At 38.9% G+C, this 23441-nt stretch overlaps 1 protein-coding gene across 1 annotated transcript in view; it reads left to right on the forward strand.

Annotated features, from left to right (window-relative positions):
• The first annotated feature begins 218 nt into the window (after nt 1-218).
• kiz (kizuna centrosomal protein) overlaps nt 219-23441 on the forward strand; it is a 187200-nt gene continuing 163977 nt past the window's right edge. The window contains exons 1-3 of the mRNA XM_060831067.1: nt 219-345; nt 13647-13709; nt 14875-15031. Coding sequence (XP_060687050.1) covers nt 281-345; nt 13647-13709; nt 14875-15031 — 285 coding nt within the window. The 5' untranslated portion in view covers nt 219-280. The remainder of the gene's footprint in view (nt 346-13646; nt 13710-14874; nt 15032-23441) is intronic.

Here is a 23441-nt window from a genome sequence, read left to right on the forward strand (position 1 = left end):
ATTCTCCTGCTCAGTTATACCAATCTCATCCAGCAATCATTTTCTGAACTGAGTGGATGGCCATCTTTTGTAGTTTAAAAGCACGCCCTTTTGTTTTTGAGCTGCACTTCTCAATAACAGCGAACATCCTACAATTTTCTAATTATTCACAATTACTGCAGTGACATAAATCCACCAGCTAAATGTTTATTACAGTTGAAGCATGTTGGTGGGATGGGAGTAATGGGACTGGGCGCGGTTGCTATGGTAACGCTGCAAGCCAGTGCTGGCTGTGGCGGACATGGCGGCTCACGATCCGGCCTTCCTGGAGAGATTGGGCGAACTGCAGCGGGAACTGCACGGCAGGTGAGCTTCCAGTTTTTTCTCTCTCTCTCGCCCAACCCTTTCCCGGTTTCGGGATCGTCTCGGAAGAACGGTAATTCCGTCCTCCCCCTCTCAACGGCGCTAGGCCGCGGCCTCGTGCCCGCAGGCCTCACGCGAAGCCTCGGGCTCGAGTGGGAGGCTAACCTGCGGCCGCGCCAAGTAGATCGAATCTGTCGCCCGTCGGCGTTTTCCAGCCAATCGCAGTTGCACCGTTTGGTTCAGCATGGACCAGAAACTCACTTGCTCTTGAAGAGCTGTGGGTCGATTTTCAAAACGAGATACAACCAGACGCAGGTCCCATTTTTGACTAAGAGGGACTGAGAAAATTTTGTTTTATGGCGACATCTCAAGAACTCCTATGGCTTTTAAAATTCAAGTACTTTTTTAAAAGTACAGTTTTGCTTGTAATCAAACAAATGGGGCGGTCTAATGTTGCTTGTGTCTTTTAAAATCACAGTCAGACTTTTCGAAGTTTCTGTTCAGAACTCCTCTACTTCAACAAGTGCTCTGAAAACGTTTGCATCCAGATGGGGCTTTATATGTCACTCAAAATGAATGATACCTGACTCATCTGTCTTCCATGTGCGTGCTTAAGAATTTCCTAAATTCCATAACTCAGAATTCTACAATCCTTCAACTTTGGGCTTCTTGTGCACAGTCTAACATCCTTTGTTGAACCAATGTATATGTACTGTTTTCCATTATTTAGGCTCCAAGCGTTGCCTTTTGAGTTCCTTAAATTCTGTGCCTGTGCACTTCCCTCCACTTCACCTGACAAAGGAGCAGCACTCTGAAAGCTTGTGATTTCAAACAAACCCGTTGGACTACAGCCTGGTGTCATCTTGTCTGGCTTTGTCCACCCCAGTCAAACACCGGCAACTCCACATTTTGAGCTCCTTAGCATCAATGTCTTTGATTAAGTGTTTAGTCTTGTGTCCTAATATTTCTTTCTTTGGCTTCACACTGGATTTTGTTTGGTTACACTCCTGTGAAGTGTCTTGGAACATTCTTTTCAGGGGCAGTGCTTCCCAAACGTTTTCCTATTGTGAGGCTTCAAAATTGCTATGACCCCTCAGTCAGAACTGACAAAACTGAGGCCTGTTTGTAACTTGGTCAGAGCTTCCTGGCAGCCTTTGCTGCCTCAGAACTTGTGACCACAAAATTTCAGCTCCCAATTGAGGCCCCAATCTTCACTTTGGAAAGCTGTGTCCTTTAGTACAAAAATTACTGTCTATACGTAGAATTACTGCAACATTGATACATTCTTAGCATTTCTGGAAGTATAGATGTCAATGGCAAGGCCAGCATTTATTCGTCCTGAATTCTCCTTGGAATGATGGTGGTGAGCCATCTCCTCAGATCATTGCAGTCATTATGGTGCGGATGTTCCCACAATACTGTTATGAAAGAAATTCCAGAATTGTGACCCAGTGACAGTGAAAGAACAGCAATATATTTGAAAGTCAGGATGGTATGGGACTTGGAGTGACTTTGTAGATGGTGATATTCCTGTACACTTGTAGCCCATGAATTTCCAGCTGTTGTTGGTTGTAGTTTGGAAGATGATATTGAAGGAATAGTGTATGTTGCTGCACTGCATCTGGTGAGGGGATGCTTGAATTAGAATGTTGAATTTAGTAGAAATTTGAGATTTATTAAATAGTTCTAATGGAGTCTACTTTAAATATATAAAACCAAATTGTCATACCTAAGTAAGATTTTAAATAACATTGCTATTTTTCACAACATTTGATTTCTTGGATTTATCAATGCTTTCACTAGTATAGGGTAGCCAACTTTTAAAGATTAAAAAATGAAAAGAAAAATGTTTTATCCAATTAAGAATCACAAGTACTTAATTCCTTTCAGAAATGTTCTGGATTATTTAAGATTACAGCTTCAGTCCTGGGAAAGTGTTGGAAAATGTTGATTGATTCTTCAGTAGTTGTGCCATTTATGTTCAGGGTGTTAGCTAGTGACAGCTCTCGCAACACATGTTTGCAATCTCTGATGCCTATTTGTTCTAAGTGTTTCTTAACTTTAAATTTGCCAGTATGGATAGTTTCAGTGTAACCACCAACACAGTTTACTGAATACATTTGTGGGAAAAATTCCAGTCATCATTTCTGCATTTAAAGGTGATCAATTTTCAAAAAAAAAGGTCCAGTAACTAAAATCACTCTAAGTACTAATATGCCTAATAATATTCTCACTGTAATTAGAACAAAAATATTGGTTGCACTGAAATGGATTTTTAATATAATTTTTGATGTTCCTTTTTCACAATGTTTCCTCAACTGCGGGAACATTATTTAAATTTTGTGCATGTATTAAAACAAATAAAAACAAAGTGCTGGAGAGATGTAGCAGCTCTAGTAAAATCTATGGAGAGCAAAACCAAGCTAATGTTTTGAGTCCAAATAATTCTTTTTTGGAGCTGTAGTTTTAAAAAATTTTTTGGTAGAAAGTTCTGAGTTGATTTACATGGTAAAGTATATTTTAAAATATGCGAATAGATAGAACAGAATACAAAAATTAGCACTTTTTTACTTAGGTACTTCTCACAAGGTCAACATTTTCAAAATATTTTCTGACACTTAGAGCTTAGACTCCATAAAGAAGAATCATAAAATTGTAGATACGTACAGTATGGAAATAGACCCTTCGGTCCAACTCGTCCAGGGTGACCAGATATCCTAATCTAATCTAGTCCCATTTGCCAGCACTTGGCCCATATCCTTCTAAACCCTCCCTATTCATATTCCCACCGTTATGCCTTTTAAATGTTGTAATTATACCAGCCTCCAGTACTTCCTCTAGCAGCTTATTTCATACACACACCATCCTTTGTGTGAAACATTTGCCGCCTAGGTCCCTTGGAAATCTTTTCCCCCCCCTCACCTGAAACCTATGCCCTCCAGTTTTGGACTCGCCCATCCTGGGAAAAAGACCTTGTCTATTTACCTTATCCATGCCTCTCATGATTTTATAAACCTTTGTAAGGTCACTGCTTGCCCTCCGAAGCTCCAGGAAAATAGCTCCAGCCTATTCGGCTTCTCCCTATAGCTCAAACGCTCCAACATCCTTGTGAATCTCTTCTGAGCCCTTTCAAGTTTCACAACAGCTTTCCTCTAACAGGGAGTTCAGAACTGAACACAGTACTCCAAAAGTGGCCTAACCAGTGTTCTGTACAGTGGCAGCTCCTATACACAATGCACTGGCCAATAAAGGAAAGTATACCAAGCACCTTCTTTACTATCCTATTTACCTATTACTCCACTTTCAAGGAATTATGAATGCGTACTCCAAGGTCTCATTGTTCAGCAGCATTCCCCAGGACCTTACCATTAAATGTATAAATCCTTCCCAGATTTGCCTTTCCAAATTGCAGTACTTCTCATTTATTTAAATTAAACCCCATCTGCCACCCCTCAGCCCATTGGCCCATCCAATCAAGATCCCATTGAAATCTGAGGAAGCTTCTTTGCTGTCCACTACACCTCCAATTTTGGTGGCTTCTGCAAACTTACTAATGCTACCACCTGTGTTCACATCCAATAAATGATGAAAAGCAGTGGACCTAGCACCAATCCTGGTGGCACACTACTGGTCACAGGCCTTCAGTCTGAAAATCAACCCTCTATCACCACCCTCCGTCTTCTACCTTCAAGCTAGTTCTCCCTGTTTTCTATGTGATCTAACCTTGTAAACCAGTCTATCAGAGGCAAAGTAATGTAAAAGATATGAAAGAAAGTCAAAAGTTGCTGTAAAAACTAGGTTTAGAAAGTACCTGAGGTGAGAATAGCACAGTTAATACTTCAGATCAGTGACCTTTTGTCGAAACTATTTGATAGGGTGGCATGGTGGCTCAACTGCTTCCTCACAGCACCAGGAACCTGGGTTCAATTCCTCAGGTGTCTGTCAGTGGGGAATTTGCACATGCTCACCTTGTCTGCGTGGGTTTCCCCGGGTGTTCCAGTTTCCTTCCACAATCCAAAGATGTGCAGGTTAGATAGATTGCCATAATAAAATTTCCATAGTATCCAGGGATCTGTAGGTGAGGTTTTATAGCTATGGGAAATGCAGGGTTATGGAGAGGGTGTGGGTCTGGGGGGTCAGTATGGATTCGTTGGGCCGAATGGCCTGTTACCACACTGTAGGGATTCTGGACGAAAAGGTGCAGACCTGAAACTTTAAATCTATTTTCTTTCTACTGATGCGGCGTGACCTGCTGAGTATTGCCGCATCTTTGGGTTTTCAATTCATAAAGAAAGAAACTTGATCCATCATTAACAGTTGAATGATATAGAATATTTGCACAATTTCAGTAATTTTGTCTTCACTCCCATCTCCCTTTCAAGAATGCTCACTTATCCATCATATTGGGGCGAGCAGGTATCTTGAAAATTTAAAAAAAAAGTTTATTTTCCCTCAGTGGTTTCACATCACATCAACATTCTCCAAAAGTATTGTAATTGAACAGCGCATGACATATGAAGATACCACTTAATTACGCCTCAAACTCAGCAATCCATTATAACAGTTCATCATTTTGGAGCTCAAATTTTCTTTATATGGACCTGTTTTAATTTCATCAAGTTCCACTTAACCACTATTTCCAGTCTTGTTTTGGTACCATTGCCCACCAATAGCACTTCCTATTAATTTGTTGAGAGTGTGTTCCTGGAAAAGCACAGCAGGTCAGGAAGAAGGATTCCGGCCCGAAACATCAATTTTTCTGCTCCTCGGATGCTGCCTAACCTGCTGGGCTTTTCCAGCAACACACTCTCAACTCTGATCTCCAGCATGTGCAGACCTCACTACTTCCTATTAATTGTTGATGCCACTATCTTCAAAGCTATAATTTGTCCTGAAATGGTGCTACTTACTCTCTGAGGGCAATATTTATAATCACTGCAGTTGACTGCCTCAAGAAAACAAAATATTGTTACTCAGATTGAAGCAGTATTTGAACGATAACAGAGTGGGTCATACAATCCTCGTGTCTGAAGAAGATTGGGAAAAATTAGGGGAGCAGGATCATGAATGTTAGTTCTCTTTATTTGGATTTACACAGTTTACTTTCCTGCAGGAGTCAAAAAGGAAGGTCCTTTGATTTATTTTTCTTGAAGCGGGCCACAGATTTCTTTTTGTTTTTTTTGGGATCCCAGCAGTTACCTTTCACATTTGTCTGTAATGCTAATATGCAATGTTTCACTGTTTTTGAAGCTGTTTATTCTAATACTGATGTGGAAACTACAAAATTAAAATAACAATGTTAAATATATTTTAATTAATCAATTGTTTTTGCAAATTTAATTCCAGGAGGATTAGGTCACTTCGAATTTGGTTAAGAATAAATGATTCTTATGAGGCATAGTACTTGAATTCTGAAAGAAGTCCTCTGCAGATTCATGGAACATATGTATAGTATACTTAGTGAGCTGCACAGTCTAGGGTAGTCTAATGTTGATGCTTGTTCAATGCTAAATTGAAGAATTGCAGCTTAACTGCTCAGCAAGGACATTGCCAATGGCTTTGTTCTAGAATTGGTGAAGTACTAACTAGGTTTCTTGCTCTTGACTAGGAGATAGTGAGGACTGCAGATGCTGGAGCTCAGAGGCGAGAGTGTAATGCATGAAAAGCACAGCAGGTCAGGCAGTATCCGAGGAGCAGGAGACTTGACGTTTCAAGCATAAGCCCTGATTCCTGATGAAGGGTTTCTGCCCGAAACATCGATTCTCCTGCTCCTCGGAGGCTGCCTGACCTGCTGTGCCTTTTCAGCACCACACTCTCGACTTCTTGCCCTTGACCACATTCTACTGCTCCTGAAAGTGCACTGTGGACCATTGGCTGAGGACAGTGTTATGTATGGATGTGATGACTCTCCTATCTGATATTTCATTTACCTGACCCACGTGAGGAGTGGCATTTTGTACCAGGTATTGATGCTAGAGGTGCAGCTGAATTTTGCAATGAGCTTGCAATCTTCAAGAAAAGTGGGCTAAAGTTAACTTACAATTCAGGCTCAAACTGAAGTAAGGTTTAATGTGTAATCTTTATCCCCGCATTCTCTTATTTTTGTTCAGTTGTTCATGTGGACTTTACATGTTTGATAATCAGTACAAGTACACAATCCTTTATCTGAAACCCTCGGAGCCAGCTGGTTTTCGGAATTCATAAGTTTTCGAATTTCGGAATAAGTGACAGTTTAATGGTGGAATGAAAAAACTTACCAAACAGCAGACGCATCTGTGAGTACTATGAGTGCTGAGACAGAATTGATGCCTACCAGTGCTGGGCCACACCACTATGTCACACCTGAGTGACGTGGGTCAAGTGGTTGTGGAGTTGGGTTAACTGTTTGCATGCCAAACAACTTTATTGTGGAGAAAGGAGCTTCACGAAAATCTTTGGATTTCGGATAAAGAATTGTGAACCTGTACCTCCTTTCAAGTATGAATGGAGACATGCAAGTTTTAATTTCAACTTCAGCATTTAGTTTAACAAGTGAAAAATGTAAAAAATAAACTTTTCTTGAAATAAAAGTCTTTGTTCAATAATTTGAAGGTGTCTCTCAGTAGCATTAATATGCAATTACGTTGTTTTGGCAGCAGGAAATGAAACACATAGCAGTTAAAATAGCTGGCAGAGCATGCTTATTTAGTACAAAACTGTACCTCATTCCAATTAAAATGTAGTTAACTAAATTTCACTGCAGGAGCAAAAGCCGATTATGGTTTTCTAAAGTGAAAGAAAAGGCAATTTTATTATCTGCTACTCTGAGAAAAATAATGAAGATAGGACTTCAAACATTTATACATAAAGGTATAAATTTAAAAAGTGTCCAATATAAAAGGAAGATGAAAAAAGTCCTTAGTATGCTTAAGGTGTAAGATTATAATCATTATTTTTGGATCATTAGCATAAGTGAACATGGCAGTTATCTTAGAATCATGGACTCCCTACAATGTGAAACAGGCCATTCGGGCCCATTAGTCCACACCGACCCTCAGAGTATCCCATCCAGGCCCATTCCCCTATCCTATTTCTCTACATTTCCCATGACTAATGCAACTAACCTACACATCCCTGAAAACAATGGGCAGATTAGCATCGCCAATTGTCTTTTGAATTCTTGGTGTTCTGATGTTTCTTCTTAAAGAAAGCCCGATGATAATAAAGATTATGTAAAAGAGAGAGCTTAGTCAGCTAGTCTAATTCTCCAGTTAAAAATCCATCTCGCACATTCTTTCTGCCAAAACCAGCTACTTGCATTACAAGGAGAAAGTGAGGACTGCATGTACTGGAGATCAGAGTTGAAAAGTGTGGTGCTGGAAAAACACAGCAGATCAGGCAGCATCTGAGGAGCAGGAGAATTGATGTTTCTGGATTATGAAACGTTGATTCTCCTGTTTCTTGGATGCTGCCTGATCTGTGCTTTTCCAGTGCTATTCTTAAAATATTTTGTGAAAGAAAAAGATACTACAAAATATGTGCAAGAACTGTAACAGACACTACATTGGACAAACTGGCAGAAAACTAGCCACCAGGATACATGAACATCAACTAGTCACAAAATGACATGACCCACTCTCACTAGTATCCTTACATACAGATGAGGAAGGACATCACTTCAACTGGGATAACACATCCATCTTGGGACAAGCCAAACAGAAACACGCACGAGAATTCCTAGAAGCATAGCATTCCAACCGGAACTCTATCAACGAACACATCGAGTTACACCCCCTCTACCACCTCCTGAGAAAAAGAACAGGAAATGATATCACCACCGGAAATGACATCACCAACCCAAAGAAACCCAAACATATAAATAGAAAGCAGGATTCATGTACATTGCTTCGCCTGAGGCCCATTGATGATGTTACCTAGTAGGGTGACAAAATGTCTGGAAATGAACCTCCCAGCTCAGCGAGCAAACCTACATCCAGAACCTCAACCTGAGCTACAGATCTTCTCAAAACTCGTTGTATTTTATCTGTTTCTTTTTAATAGCTGTTACTATTGATAGACTAAATCAATCACTATAAATGTCGGAGGAAACATCATAGAAGTGCTTCACAGGAGCCTTCCAAGCACTGAGGATGTCACCTAGATAGGGGACGAAACGTCTGCAACACAAATTCCCAGCTCGGTGAACAGAACCACAATAACGAGCACCTGAGCTACAAATCTACTTCCAAACTTTGAACACCTATGGGTGAGAGATGCTAAGGCAAGCCAGGAAATGGGAATCCTGTGCCACCCACCTAAGCGCCACATATGAACAACTCTGGTTCCTCCATGAATGCCGTAAGAATCAAATCCTTCCACCATGTGTCAGATACAGACCACCAGTCAACAACCCACAAGCCAGGGACACAGCCAGACAGAACGGATTCAGCATGATCCGGGTAATGATTACAGACGCGCACAACAGACTACACAAATGTAGATAATAAATTGCACGCCAAAAATCGTTAATTTCAAAAACCACCAATCAGGAATAGGCCCAGACCATAGAACAAGCCATCACCATAGTACAGAATAGGACCACACACCACAGAAAAATGGCACTAAAAGAAAAAATGGCCAAACTAACACACAACAGAGAGGACACCACAACACACTCCTGAGTTAGAAACCTCTCCCACAGACAGCTCACAGACACAGAAAGAACAATACTGGCCAAGGGACTCAACTACAACCACAGGGACGCCAAGACAGCAGACTTCCTAGCAGCATTAAAATGCACACTCAGAAACAATGGACTGACAGATGAGACACAACAAACAGTGAGACAAAGTATTGTACCCCTGATAACAAGGAAAAGACAAACACATAACCTCAACCCCAAGGAGAGGGAAGCACTAAAAGCACTAAGAAACGATAAGAACATAATCATACTACCAGCAGGCAAAGGCAGAATGACGGCCATCCTGGACAAAGCAGAGTACATCCAGAAAGTGCAACAACTACCAACACCTACCAAAAGAGTTTGACCCCACCCCCACAGCTCACCAATAGGATAAACAACACACTGAGGAACCTACAAAAAAAGGACAGATAACCAGGTTTGACCTACAGAGAATGAAACCTGAAAGCAACAACACCCCCAGATTGAATGGACTACCTAAAGTGCACAAACCAGACATCCCACTCAGACCCATAGTATCACTACCAGGGACACCATCACACAAACTGGCTAAAGAACTGCAGCAGAAACTGAAACACCTGATCTGCGGATCCAGACAGTCAACACAGAAATTCTTGGACATCATCAGAAATATACACATAGACAAGGAAGAAACTATGTCTCATTCCATGTAACGGCAATGTTCACCTCTATCGACAAAACCCTAGCCAGAGAAACAATAGCCAACCTGCTGGACATATAGAACAGACAACAAGACAGGAAACCTATCAACAAAGACTGCATACTCAAACTACTGGACCTGTGCCTCACAACACACTTCACATTCAACAACCAAATATATGAACAAATCAACGGCACACCCATGGGCTCACCCATCTCTGGACCCATAGCAGAAGCGGCTATGCAAAGGTTAGAACAAACAGTCTTACTGCAAATTCAACCCAAACTCTGGGTCAGATATGTAGATGATACCTTTGTAATCATTAAAAACACAGAAATAGAGAACACACACCGGATCATCAACGCCACACTCACAGGAATCCGATTCACTACAGAGGAAGAAAAGGACAACCAACTCCCATACCTAGACGTGATGGTATCAAGAACACCGAACGGAGAATTCACCACAAATACAGGAAAGCCACACACACAGACCAAGTCCTAAACTACGAAAGCAACCACCCCAACACACAAAAGAAGTTGCATCAAGACACTGTTCAGAGATTGTTAGATTCTTGTTGTCTCGAGGAATTAAGGGCTATGGAGAGAGCGCTGGTAAGTGGAGTTGAAATGCCCATCAGCCATGATTGAATGGCAGAGTGGACTCGATGGGCTGAATGGCCTTACTTCCACTGCTATGTCTTAAGGTCTTATGGTCTTAAAAGGGCCACAACACACTGCAGTACACTAGAACTACAAAAAGAGAAGAAGAACACCTATACAATGTTTTCGCCAAAAACGGATATCCCCGCAATTTCATCAGCAGATGCCTAAGGGAAAGACCACAGAATGAGGACATGCCACAACCCAAAGGACTAACCACACCACCATACATAAAAACATTTCTGAACTGACAGCCAGACCACTGCGACCACTAGGACTCATAACAGCACACAAGCCAACAGCCACTCTCAGACAACAACTCACCAGGACGAAGGACCCGATATCCAGTATGAGCAAAACCAATGTAGTGTACCAAATCCCGTGCAAGGACTGCATAAAACACTACATAGGACAAACAGGAAGACAGCTAACGATCCGCATCCATGAACACCAACTAGCCACGAAGCGACATGACCAGCTATCCTTAGTAGCCACACACTCAGATGACAAGCAACATGAGTTTGACTGGGACAACACAACTATTATAGGACAAGCCAGAGAACAGCCAGGGAATTCCTAGAGGCATGGCACTCAACCACAGATTCAATCAATAAGCACATAGACCTGGACCCAATATACTGGCCACTGCAGCAGACAGCTGGAACTGACAACCGGAAGCGGCAGATACAAAGCACTATAAATATCGGAGGAAACATCACAGAAGCGCTTCACAGGAGGCTCCCAAGCACTGAGCATGTCACTTAGACAGGGGACGAAACATCTGCAACGCAATTTCCCAGCTCGGCAAACAGAACCACAACATAGACTAAATACCAGTGGAGTGTAAGAATAATTTTACCTCAAATTAAAATACATAATCTGTGCATGCAGATCATCACACACATCTAGTGTTCAGTTGTACTTATTATACTTTGTTGTACAAAGTATCACTATTAGAAAACAATCAAAGAAAGATTCTTGGTAATTTCACACTGTTCTTTTATTCCTGTAAAGACTTGCTTAAGCATTTAAGGAAGAAAATAAGAGAGATGTTGCCTTAATATGAAATTATGTTACCTTTTAAAGCCATCTGAAAAGGCTTACTTTAAAAATAATTATGCAGGAAAAAGTGCTTGTAGCCAGTTTCTTCATACTTGTGCCCTACAAATAGCAGATCTGATCAATCATTTGCTAATATGTCTTTTTGGTAGCACTGACTGAAGGAAAGATGTTGAGTCAGGATACCGGGGGCGTCTTTCCTTCACACGATGCCATGGAATATTATAATTTCACATAAAAATAGAAGTTGCAATCAATGATGTACCCTTCTTCACCCTGCTGACCTATTATAGTCTTTACTGATAGAACCAGCATAGAGATCACTGTGGTGAATTTATGATGATTTCTAATCACTTAAAACACAAAAGATTATAAAAATATTAGGACTTGTTCTGTTGAAAGTTGCAGAGATTCACTCAGTCCAAAAAGTTAGTGTCGATGATCTTTAAAAATATTTATTTTAATAGTTGTTTTCTGCTTTGGCCATTTTCATCTTTCCCTTGATTTCATGTCTATGTCAAAGCTTTTATTTGTTTCACGTACAATGATTTAAATGCAAGTTGTATTTTTGGCTAAGCAGTCTGTATTTGTTGAGATCATTCAATTTGGTTGAAGGGCCCGCTGATATTTTTCTTGTTCTCACACACTATAGTCTATTGCAATGGGCAACAAATTGGTGATGAATGAGTATAAATCTCCATTGCTAACAGCACAAAATTTGTGGACAACTGTAAGCAAGGTGAATGATGAAAGATATTCTCTTGTTTACAGTAAAATTTAGGTTAATATAATGCAATTTGTTCTAACTACCGCTCTGAAATGTCAACCTAAATAACATGCTCAAGAATTGATGTGGGATTTGAACTTTCTGAATTTCTGACTCAGGTGGGAAATGTTACCAATAATTTTAGCGTATAAGAATGCACAGCAATTTAACCTTGTAACATAAAAGAGACACACATTAAACACAGCTGCCTCTCAGCCACAGAATAATAATTTACACGATATAATGCGAAATCTACAATTCTATTCCCTGTAATGTATTGTGAACAATACTGTCGCAAATAAACCAGTTTTATAATAATAAAAGCTATTTAGGATTCAAATTTTTGAAAATAGTCTCACTTTCAGATTTAAATGTTCATTCATTTTTGTTCTTCCATCAAATTCTCATTAAAACAGATAATGTCTAATGCTGCTGAAGTTTTGTCCGGTATTGATTTGGTGGGAGCATGCATGAAACACAGGACAAAAGTAAATTTGGTATACATGTTTTGAGTGAACTAATGTATGCGGTTGTCCCATTGGATTATAGCAGGTAATGAAGTTGTGATTGTCAGTTGTGAACACAGAAAAAAAAAGCACAATCCTCCAAGAATTGTGTAGTATGGTTTCACTGTGTAACATAAGCTTTTAAAAACCTGAAAACTGTCCCCATAACCCCACATGTATCACGGCTGATCGACATAACTGCACATCTTTGGACAGCGGGAGGAAACCGGAGCACCGGGCAGAAGCCCACACAGAATTGGGGAGAACATGCAAACTCCACACACAGATACCCAAGGCTGGAATAGATTCTGTGCCCTGGAACTTTATTGAAATCTTTCAGTGCGCATGATTTTACATAGTAAGCTATGGTATTGGAAAAACGTAGCTATTCTTTTATACTATGTGCTGTTCTTGATTTTTCTTCAATACCTTGGCATTCACATGTTTATAAGTAGTTGATTCCATCTGTAATAACATCAAAAGTGTAAAACTAAAATTTAATTTGTTTTGTATATTAATTTATTTCATAAATTGTGTAATTGCACAATACTTGGTGGTTCACCACTACCATCTCAAAGGCAATTAGAAATGGGTAGCCAATGCTGGCCTTGCCAATGATGCCTGCATTCTGTGACTGAATAAAAATATACAATTACAGAGATTGTGTTGACTGGATCAACTTTAAAAGCATTCAGTTGACATCAAATTAGTTTTTTTTCCTTGATAATAAGCCTTGAATGTATTTTAAAAGTGAGTATTTTCATCTTTCACTCATCAGGATAATGTAAAGGGAAAAAAGAAATGACACTGTATGAGAGGAAAGTGCAGATTGGTTGCCACATGGACTTTGAATAAAGATTTTTGCCATGGAAAATGCACCAATTTGTAATGACTGACAGTTTCCTCATCTGCAAATCGCTTAAGTTGTTTGTGAATTCTTTCAAAAACATTCTTAAATTTTTTTCTTTAGTGAGCAACAAAGACTAGAGCTGGAACAGAATCTTTTGAAATGTAAGAAGTCAAGTCGGTGGATGTAAGTATTGTTTTCTCTATATCCCTTTCATATTAAAGATGCCAGAACTATGTACTAACTTGAAGTGTAATCTAATCAATATTCTATGCAACATAATCGCTCGTTTATGCATTCTTCAACTAATTTGCTACTTCTAGCAAACGTAGTAGGAGCCAAGATCTTTCCTTTATTCCAATTAAACTTTTGCTTTTCAGAGTCTGTGGCTTCTTGACTCTTCCTGTGATACATTTGTCTATACTGAAGTTAATTTGCCAAATACATGTTTCCTAAGAGTTAAAGCGCAACATCTGTCACAGCATAACAAGAAGGGAGCAAACAGTTTGGGTCCACCTACCTGATCTGCCACAGTACTGGTTGGCATGACCACGGCAGATTTCCAGAGGTTCTTCATGTTTAGGGACTTAGTTTTCAATTAAATCCATCTAATACAACAATTCTAGAGAAGTAACCCTGGAATGTTAAGCAATGAAACCTCCTTCAAAGAGGACCTCTAAATATGTTTCTAAAAATTGAGTTGATGTACTCCTCCTGTGCCTGTGTCTCATTCGTTTTTAACAGCTAATCTATCCCTTCAGATAAGAGTTGCAGCCCTGTGTTACATTTAGTGTGTTATTGTCCCATATGAGTTTTCAAAGATTGGCCCAGTTCAGGCTAGGAAATTATCACAGATGTCAAATGAGGCAATTCTCAAGATATCATGGTCTGTTCCAGCAAAAGCTTTGTGGAATTTATGAATGCTGCTCTAGAAATCTGCTATTTGACACCAGAACCAAAGTGTGTAGCTTTTATTACTGAGGCATTTACATGAAGAAGCCACAGGCTATTGCATATGGAACTGCATTTCTGAAAGATGAGCATCTTCAGGAAATGCAGGGAAAAATAAATGATCAGTGAAATTTTGAATTGCTGACCACAGACCAAACATGCATAAGTGGGCTTATATCAAAATGTGTCATTATTGTTTATTGATATACTTCCTTGCATTAATGTTGCTATCATTTTTTTCCACTTGTGCTGTGACCTGAATTATTATTTTAAAATTGTATTGATTTGACTTGCCATTATCAGATGTTAAGTAAGCCTAATTTTTCCTATTTCTGAGTTCCTGTGAAATGCATTTTCAGCATTATGAAAGAAAACTCTTGTTTCTTTTTCTTAATTCCAGGCTAAAAAGAGCCAGGTTGAAAAGTTACTTGAGAGAATTGTGTGAACGTGAGAGAAAAGCTCAACTTCGTAATCGTCAATTGCTCAAGGATTTTGAAAACATTGAAGCCCAAGTTGCAGCATTAACATCAAGTTCAGACACGCTGAAGCAAATGAAGGTAAAGGATTGTCATCTGCTAGTCCAACAATTTGATATTTAGTAGATTAAAATTGAAAGGTTTTTAATTATGAAGTAGTTGTCTGAAAGTGATTACACGACAGTATCCTCGTTGCCAATTTCAGAGGAAGTTACAAAACAGCAAAGTGAAGGCCGTACCCTTAAAATTGCTTCCAAGCATTAATCTGGAACAGGATCAAAAAGGGTAGTGCTGGAAAAGCACAGCAAGTCAGGGAGCATCTGAGGAGCAGGCGATTCGATGTTTGAAACATAAGCCCTTCTTCAGGAATGTGGAGCGGGGAGGTCCATGGTGTAATGTATTTTGTTTTTGCCAGGCATTCATATAATTCAAACATGTAGAATTAAATTGTGATTATCAGCAATGAATATCCAGGAAATTATTCAGTATTTACTGCATTTTGATTACTTTAGATATGAGTTATGAAGGTTTTGTTTTCATGCAGATTTATCAGTTGTATAAAAATGGACTTGAAACCCTTTTTCTTTCACACTGCATTTTTTCAGCACACATTTGGAATTGAATTTGTTTTAGATGGTGTTATTCCATATTGAACCTCATTCAATTTTCTGTGTTTGTTCATCAACAGGAAGTTTTTTTTGATGATTTTATTATTAGTAGTCATCATGTTGATGGTCTCGGATTTAAATTTAGGTTTAAGATTGGTGAACAAAATATTCAGTTTGTATTATTTCTCAACTTGGACTCCCCTAGATGAGGAATCTTTTCCCAAATAAAATGTATGTTAGATTTTATTAGCTGGGTATCTACATCATCTAATTCAGCTTCATTTACTAAAGCTTTGTAACTCAGCACATATATTTCCCCAGATGACTCATTTTGGTAATGGCATTGTGCAGGATGGAACTGAGATAATTGTACCAAGAATATTTCAGGTTTGCATCCTTGTTGACGCTGTAATAGTTGACCTCTACTGGAGTGTTTGTAAAATACTATAAAGCTTCTTAATTCATGTGTCATGATGTAGGAAATGACTGCCAGAACTCCTGCTCTTGATTACTATTCAGTGACCCATGCTGGCAAGTGCATGTATGTAAACATAGGTTTTCATTTTTCAACCACATGATTAAGGGCCTTCTAATACTCATTGTCAAGGATCACACAGAAGAATGGCTTTGAGACTGTTTTACAGCAAAAATGAGCATCTTCAGGATTACATTAATGTAATAATTTTACAAAATAAACTATTTAAAAAGCATATAATAATAACAGTAATTGTGACAATATTTACTCTCTTCTGTGTTCATCAACTGTGTGATAACAATGCTTGATAATTAGTCAAAGGATTAATGGTGTGATGAAAGGTGTAGTTTGCATATCATTTTTCAAGTTTGTATTTCAAACTAGCGGCATGTGCTTGTTGGTTCCTTTTTGGGAAGGGTAAAAAAGACAGGTTAGAGAATTGTATCAGAATCACACCTTATTGCAGAGAGCAGGTGGTTGCAAACACCCAAAGTGTTTATGGAAGGTTGTTTATGCTGTGGCATTTATGGCGGAATAACCATTGAAAAGCATTAGTTGCCTTTGGTTTAGAATAATCCAGGATTGATTTCAATTTAGTTTAATAGCCAGAGATGGAAAACTTTTAGGGCAGTTTTGGAGGAGATCTGAATATAAATATAGGTTTTTTTTGGAAAAGCATATAGGACAGTGCAAGGAAAATCCATTTATCTTGATGTACAAGTTTAGCTTATGAAACTTCCATACCTGCAGCATTTTGTTTCAGAATCTTCAGAATATTGATTATTGACAAAGTCAAAGTCAAAGATTTCACTTCCATGAATAAAGGAAAGAACTGGGGTGAAGCAGTTAAGTTGAACATAAAGATTTAATGTAGAAGGATAATTTTCTAAATTTGAATCACTGTGAAGTGATTAGGTAATGAGAATTTGTTAACCTGTATGTTTTAAGATCTTTAAAATTTCATTTTTTATTTAGCTTTTAATGAACTTTTATATTTTATTATTAAAGAAAATCTGCCACCTTGTCTGTCTGTTTTCAGTGATTGACCACCACTTTAAATTTAAAATAAAATACATCCGGGTTTCATTCTGTTATATGACTTGTCTAGTATTAACTAGCAATCAGTTGGCTTATAGTAGTGGAAAATGATATTGATATTCACAAGACCGACTTTAATGATCTGTATATTTTGGATATCAAACAGAAATTGTATGTTTTCATTGCACAATTCAACTGCAGAACAAAATTTTTCACCAGTTCTCTCAAACCTTAACCTGACTCCAACAATTTTCTTGCTTTATGAAACCCAATTTCCAGAATGGGTTTATATTAATAATGTATTGTTTTCATATTTTGATTTGACTTATTGTTGTCACGTGGCTAAATACAGTGAAACATTTTGTTTTGCATGTAGTACAGGCATATCATAACATACAAGGACATACAGATTGTAGGGTGTTTAGAGAGCATGGGGCACACAAGGCTACAAGGACATACACAAAAGCACAATCACCTTGTAGATTTGATCTTCGAGAGGTCCATTTAGTAGCAGGGAAGAAGCTATTCTTGAACCATTTGGTACATGTGTTTAAGCTTCTGTATCTTCTGCTACATGGAAGAGTATTATTGAGATGGGGGGGTCTTTAATGATGTTGATTGGCTTTACATGACAATGAGAAGTATGGATGGCTTCGTGATGGTCTGGGCTTAGTTCACAACTTTCCATGGTTTCTTCTGGTCCTAGGCATTCAAGTTTCCAGACCAAGCCATTATATATCTAAATGAAATGCTTTCTGTGATGCATCTGTAAACATTGGTGAGGGTCATTATGCACGCAAATTTCCTAGGTCTCCTGAGGAAGAAGATGCATTGTTGTGCCTTCTTGGTGTTACATCTACATGAGATGATCAAAACAGATTGTTGGTTATCATCACTCTCGGAACTTGATGCTCTCGACCCTCTCCACTTAACTCCATTGATGTACAGAGGAACCTTGATTATCCAAAGGACACGGGCAGGGAGTATTTCATTCAAATAATCGAATTCCAGATAACCAAATGCCGGATAACATAGTTTAGCAAATCATCGCGATAATCGAGGTTCCTCTGTAGATAGGGACATGTCCTCCTCCTTTCTTCCTGAAGTCAATGATCAGTTCTTTTGCTGACGTTCAGGGATAATTTCGTTATCCTTTTTCACTCATCGATTGAGCACCATTCTTATTTCTGGTTTAATAGTAATCGTCCATATTGCTGTGGAATAGTAGGATAACAGCAATTGCTTTCTCATCGTAGGCAGAGGCTGATGACTACACACTTCTGATGATCTTTTGTGTCCCATTATATGTACCTTTTGTTTCCTTATTATGAAATGATTCATGCTAATCTTGTTTTAGATTTTGGGAGACCATGCAAAAGTTAGGGATTGTATAAGTTAAGCTTAAATTCCAATATTACATTGGTCATTTGAGATTTTAGCCAATAAGGCAACAGGAGACAATCTAGTGCAGTATCTTACTTATATTACAGTTTACTTATATTACAGATAACACTTCTTAAAGCAGGGTAGCGATGGACATATTACAACTTTTGTTTTCTGGTTCAGTTTAGGATGCAGGTTGGCGCCCGATCTTTTGATCTCTTTCCAATGCCCCTTCCACTTCGAGCTGGAAGTGGGATAACTTTAAATTTTTTGCGTGCACTGGTCACTCTTTTGAAGCTACAACCGACAGTATTATCAGTGACATCCTGATTGGCCTCTGCTTGGTGAAGATTGTTGCTGATTGATCATGCTTCCCTTAAACTAATTTCTAATTGATTCTTAAGGGGGGATTAACATTAACTGATGTCATGTCCCATTATCTCCACATTCCTTAAGTTGTCAGTTATCCATGGGCCCATCCTCTTCATTAAATGTGGTTACAGTCTGTTCTGATATAACATAATAATTCCGTTCCTGTGCAATCCCGCATTATAAGAAAATCGCATAATAGCAGCACCATTTAAACCAATGTGGAATCGCGTAATAGCCAATACAAGTGAGGAAAGTTTATGTTCTACAAATAATGTTCTATATTCTTCAATGGCGTTATGGCCAATTCATGTTGAAAAAACATGCATTCTAGCAGAACTGACTTTATTGCCATTTTATTGTGGTGTCTAAAAGTGGTCATTTTTTGCATGGTGTGATTTTTAAAATGAATAAAGCAAGTTGATGATAATATAATAAAAACGTGGTTCGTAGGAAGTTCCATTGACTGCATATCAAATATCAGGTTGAAAGTGTGCATCATAACATTGAAAACCTACTGGAATTGTTCTTCAATAATGTCCATTTACTTTAGGAAATCATTCTTGAAAATGACACAATAGTGATGCTTAAAGTATTTAAACATAATTTTATTTCTTGTATTCAGTGGTTGATTTATATCCCTTTTGAATATCTGAAAATTGATATGAGCGATATGCCGTTGCAAAGTGTGATTCATGTAAAACTGCTGTGTCTTGGGAGAGTGGAAATCAAATCCTATGCAAGTCTCTACTTTGCAGTGGATCTCTGTAGCAGCTGTTGGATGTTTACATAAAAGAGGCCAATTACACTGTTGACAACTATATTGATAATGAAATTGCTGTTCATTGTGTCACCCTTTTTGACACTCAGCTGAAATAACTAATATAATTGGATGATTAGTTACTTATATGCATTATTTTTAAACATGAGTATGCTTTTTGCATTTTTTTAAACTATATCTCAACAACACTGCCAATGCCCAGAGTGAATTTCAGTTAGATGTTTCCAAGGAGGTGGGCAAATGCCTCCGTTGTACTGCATGTCTGGCATTGATGGCAAGACCTTTATTGCACCACAACATGTACAGCCCTGACAGAATGCTCTTTTGTTCCTGGTGTTGTGTTTTTTGATGATTATAAATAATTCAGGAGCTTCACTGTACTGCCTTTGGGTTTTTGGTAAAGAAGAACTAACTAGCACAGCAGCTATTTTCCTTCATTAGAGCTTTCACTAGCAACTGGAAAAGAGCAGGGCATTTCCACTCAAGTGGTATCAAGTCAATTGATGTAACAATGGGTTATAGAAGGATCTAGATAAAATTGATAAAAGACCGAATTGGAGGAAATTAAATTTAAGTAAGTTAGTACAAGACCTAAAATTGATACAGAGTAGCTGCATCATCATTGAGACATGTGAGAAAAAGTGTTTTTTTAACATTTTGGACTTTTCAATTTAAAAAGGAGATTAATAACACCTACTTCAGAGGAATGCATGATATTAAGTCAAATAGGAAATATCATTCCTAAGAACCATTTTAGATTTCAAACATACCAGGACAAGGGGAAGTCGTCATCAGTTGACCCTTGATTTCCAAATGGAGTTCACTCCAGGTTGCCAGTTTCTGCAGTAGGCTGTTCTGATTGAACAGACTAATTCTTGAACTTCATATCTTTGGACAAGCAGCACAGGACGCTCCTCCATGAGGTAGTGCGATCCAATGTGCAGGATTTGCTTCCTTTTCTTTCCTTCTATGCTGCCAATTATCAATACGACATTGCGACTCCAAAGTGTGATGTAATTTAGATATACTGTTGCCAGTCTGAATGATGGATAGCAAGCTCCTTCCAGTCATTCATGCCAAAGTTTTCATGCTTCAAGGAGAGTTTCAGAGTGCCCTTATTTCTTTATTCTCCCTTGAAAGTTTGGCTATTTGAGAGTTGAGGAAACACGACCTGGCAGCAGAAGGTGATTTTTGGCCATCCAGAACTGGCCAGTCTGTTGAAGTTGATTTGGCTAGATTTTTGCTTGAGTGCTTGTGGAGCTGGCTTTAAGAAGGACACGAGTGTTTGTTTGACAGCATTCCTATTGAATGCAGAGAATGTGGCAGTGTATTGCTGCTGGAATTTCTCTTCAATGTTTTTTCACTGGGACACAGTCCAGCCCTGACTGCAATATAGGAGTGTGGTGACAACAGCTGATCTATACACTTAGACATTTCTAGACATGTGGAGGTCTTGTTAAAACACTTGCTATAGTTTGCAGAATGCTGAGCTGATGCAGCTGATCCAGTGTTGTATGTTCTCACCAACAGTAGCTTCAACATCATGGAGACTGCTCAACATATTCCAGAATCTGTCCTTCAGCATATATGAAGAGTGGAATATTTGGCTGAAGAAGTGTGGGTTAATTTGAGGATTGCTTTGTAAACATTGTTGTGACAAGATGAGAAAGGGTGATTTGGCTCTCTTTTTAACCCTTTCATTTCCCTTTTGCAAACATTTCAATTAAAATGTTATAAGGTTAAAATGCCGGAGCTCATTACAAGGTTTTCCTGAGCGAAAGGAAAGATTTTATTTGTTAATAAAGAGGGTTAAAAAAAAATTTCGGGCGGCACGGTGGCTCAGTGGTCAGCACTGCTGCCTCACAGTGCCAGGGACCCAGGTTCGATTCCAGCCTCGGGCGACTGACTCTGTGGAGTTTGCACATTCTCCCCGTGTCTACGTGAGTTTCTTCCGGGTGCTCCGGTTTTCTCCCACAGTCCAAAAATATGCAGGATAGGTGAATTGGCCATGCTAAATTGCCCGTAGTGATAGGTGAACGGGTAAATGTAGGGGAATGGGTATGGGTGGGTTGCTCTTTGGAGGGTCAGTGTGGACTTTTTGGGCCGAAGGACCTGTCTTTCTTACTGTAAGTAATCTAATCTAACGTAACACCATAGTTGATTGGTGTCCTTAACAATGACAAAGTTTATAAAACATCTTTAACTTCTTGCTGGGTGGTTATTTCCCTAATTTGCTTTTTCACAGGGAATTGTTGACTTGATGTAGAAACCGGAATAGAATGTTCTTGTTAGAAATTAATTTCTCCTTCTCTCTGGTGTGCTACTCAGAATTGCTACTGAAATATAGCTCATTTTAATATTCTCAAGACTGGTTTCATTACCTTTCAAGTTGATTCACTGTCAAGTGAGCCTTTCATTGTTCAGTTCATAGGATATGGACATTACTGCTTAGGCAAGTATTTTTTTGCTCATCCCAATTGCTGTTGAGAAGATGGTGAGTTAACAATTTGTGAACTGCTGTAATCCATATTCTTTGAGGTGGATAGTCACTGTCAGGTAGATTGTAAGTTATTATTGGAGGCTGTCACCCGGTGCTTGACGTTTGTCCAGATTTTAAAGTATTTATTTAAGATTTCGTTCTGTAGACATTGCCCGTTGTTTCATGATGATCCAGTCGCAGGACAGTGATAGAATTTCGTGGAGATTGAAATCTTTGGAACATAATCCCCAGAGCCTTGTGATGTACCGAGTTGGACTTTGATTAGGTAGACAAATGCAGTGAAGAGTTCCTGTTGGAGGTTTTGATACTTTTCTTGGATTTGTCAGCAGCAAAGACCAGGTTTGAATCTCCTCTGACAGGACTGAACCTAAATTGTGTCTCTGGGTAGATTTCCTTAGTTTCTGTAGCTCTCTCATAGATGATAGTTCAGCCATGGATTCGATAACAGAACATAACCTAAAAAATGTCAGCTGCCACAAAGAGTTCACAAAGCATTCTTTATCATTTTTTTCCCCCCAGCATTGTCATCTTTGAGATGGGAAACATTGTAATGTGAGTGAAAGGAATTTTGTTCACTTGACCTTGGTTTACAAATGGTGGCTTCATTAAAGCCATGTAGGCCTTTTTGAACAGCAGAATTTTGCATCTTTCATCTTTTCTCTTCCCACCACATGTTCCTTATCTTCCAGATTTGTATTTGGGCATCAACCTTGAGCTGTTGGAGTGCTGCCTTTTTGATTTGCAACCTTGAAGTGTTCCCCAACTAAGGCTACTCATTTTTGATGTAGGAGTTTATGTATTTCAGCATAGTTCTGAACCAGTTCTGATGATAATCTTGCTTGAACCCAGTAGCTTATTTATGTTCCTTCAAAACCTTTTCCTGGGATTAGTCTCACAATGAATATACATGGTACAGAATTTTCATTTCAGCAGCAGGAAGAGCGGGAGCATCGACCAGGGAGCTGACAGGAAGGTGAGTCACTGATTTAAAAACTTACCTTGTGAATCAGTGGAGCACACGCTGAGTAGGAGCAGAAATGGGACTGCTGAGAAAGTGAAGTAATATACAGAGGAACCTCGATTATCCGAATGAGTCAGGCCGGCAGTATTTTGTTTGGATAATTGATTATTTTGATAATCGATTTGACCTTAAACAAGGGAAGCCATACTGATCTAACACTGTGCGCTCTACCGGCGAGTTTGTTTAAATTGATAATTTTGATGATTCTGCTATTTAAACAAATTAATCTTTGCATCCTGCAAATTGCAGATTAAACTGAGAAGGACTAAACCCTTACCATCACATAAATATATGAAATCCCAGCATTAAACAAGGT

The sequence above is a fragment of the Hemiscyllium ocellatum genome, chromosome 10 (assembly GCF_020745735.1).
Source record: "Hemiscyllium ocellatum isolate sHemOce1 chromosome 10, sHemOce1.pat.X.cur, whole genome shotgun sequence".
NCBI lineage: Eukaryota > Metazoa > Chordata > Chondrichthyes > Orectolobiformes > Hemiscylliidae > Hemiscyllium > Hemiscyllium ocellatum.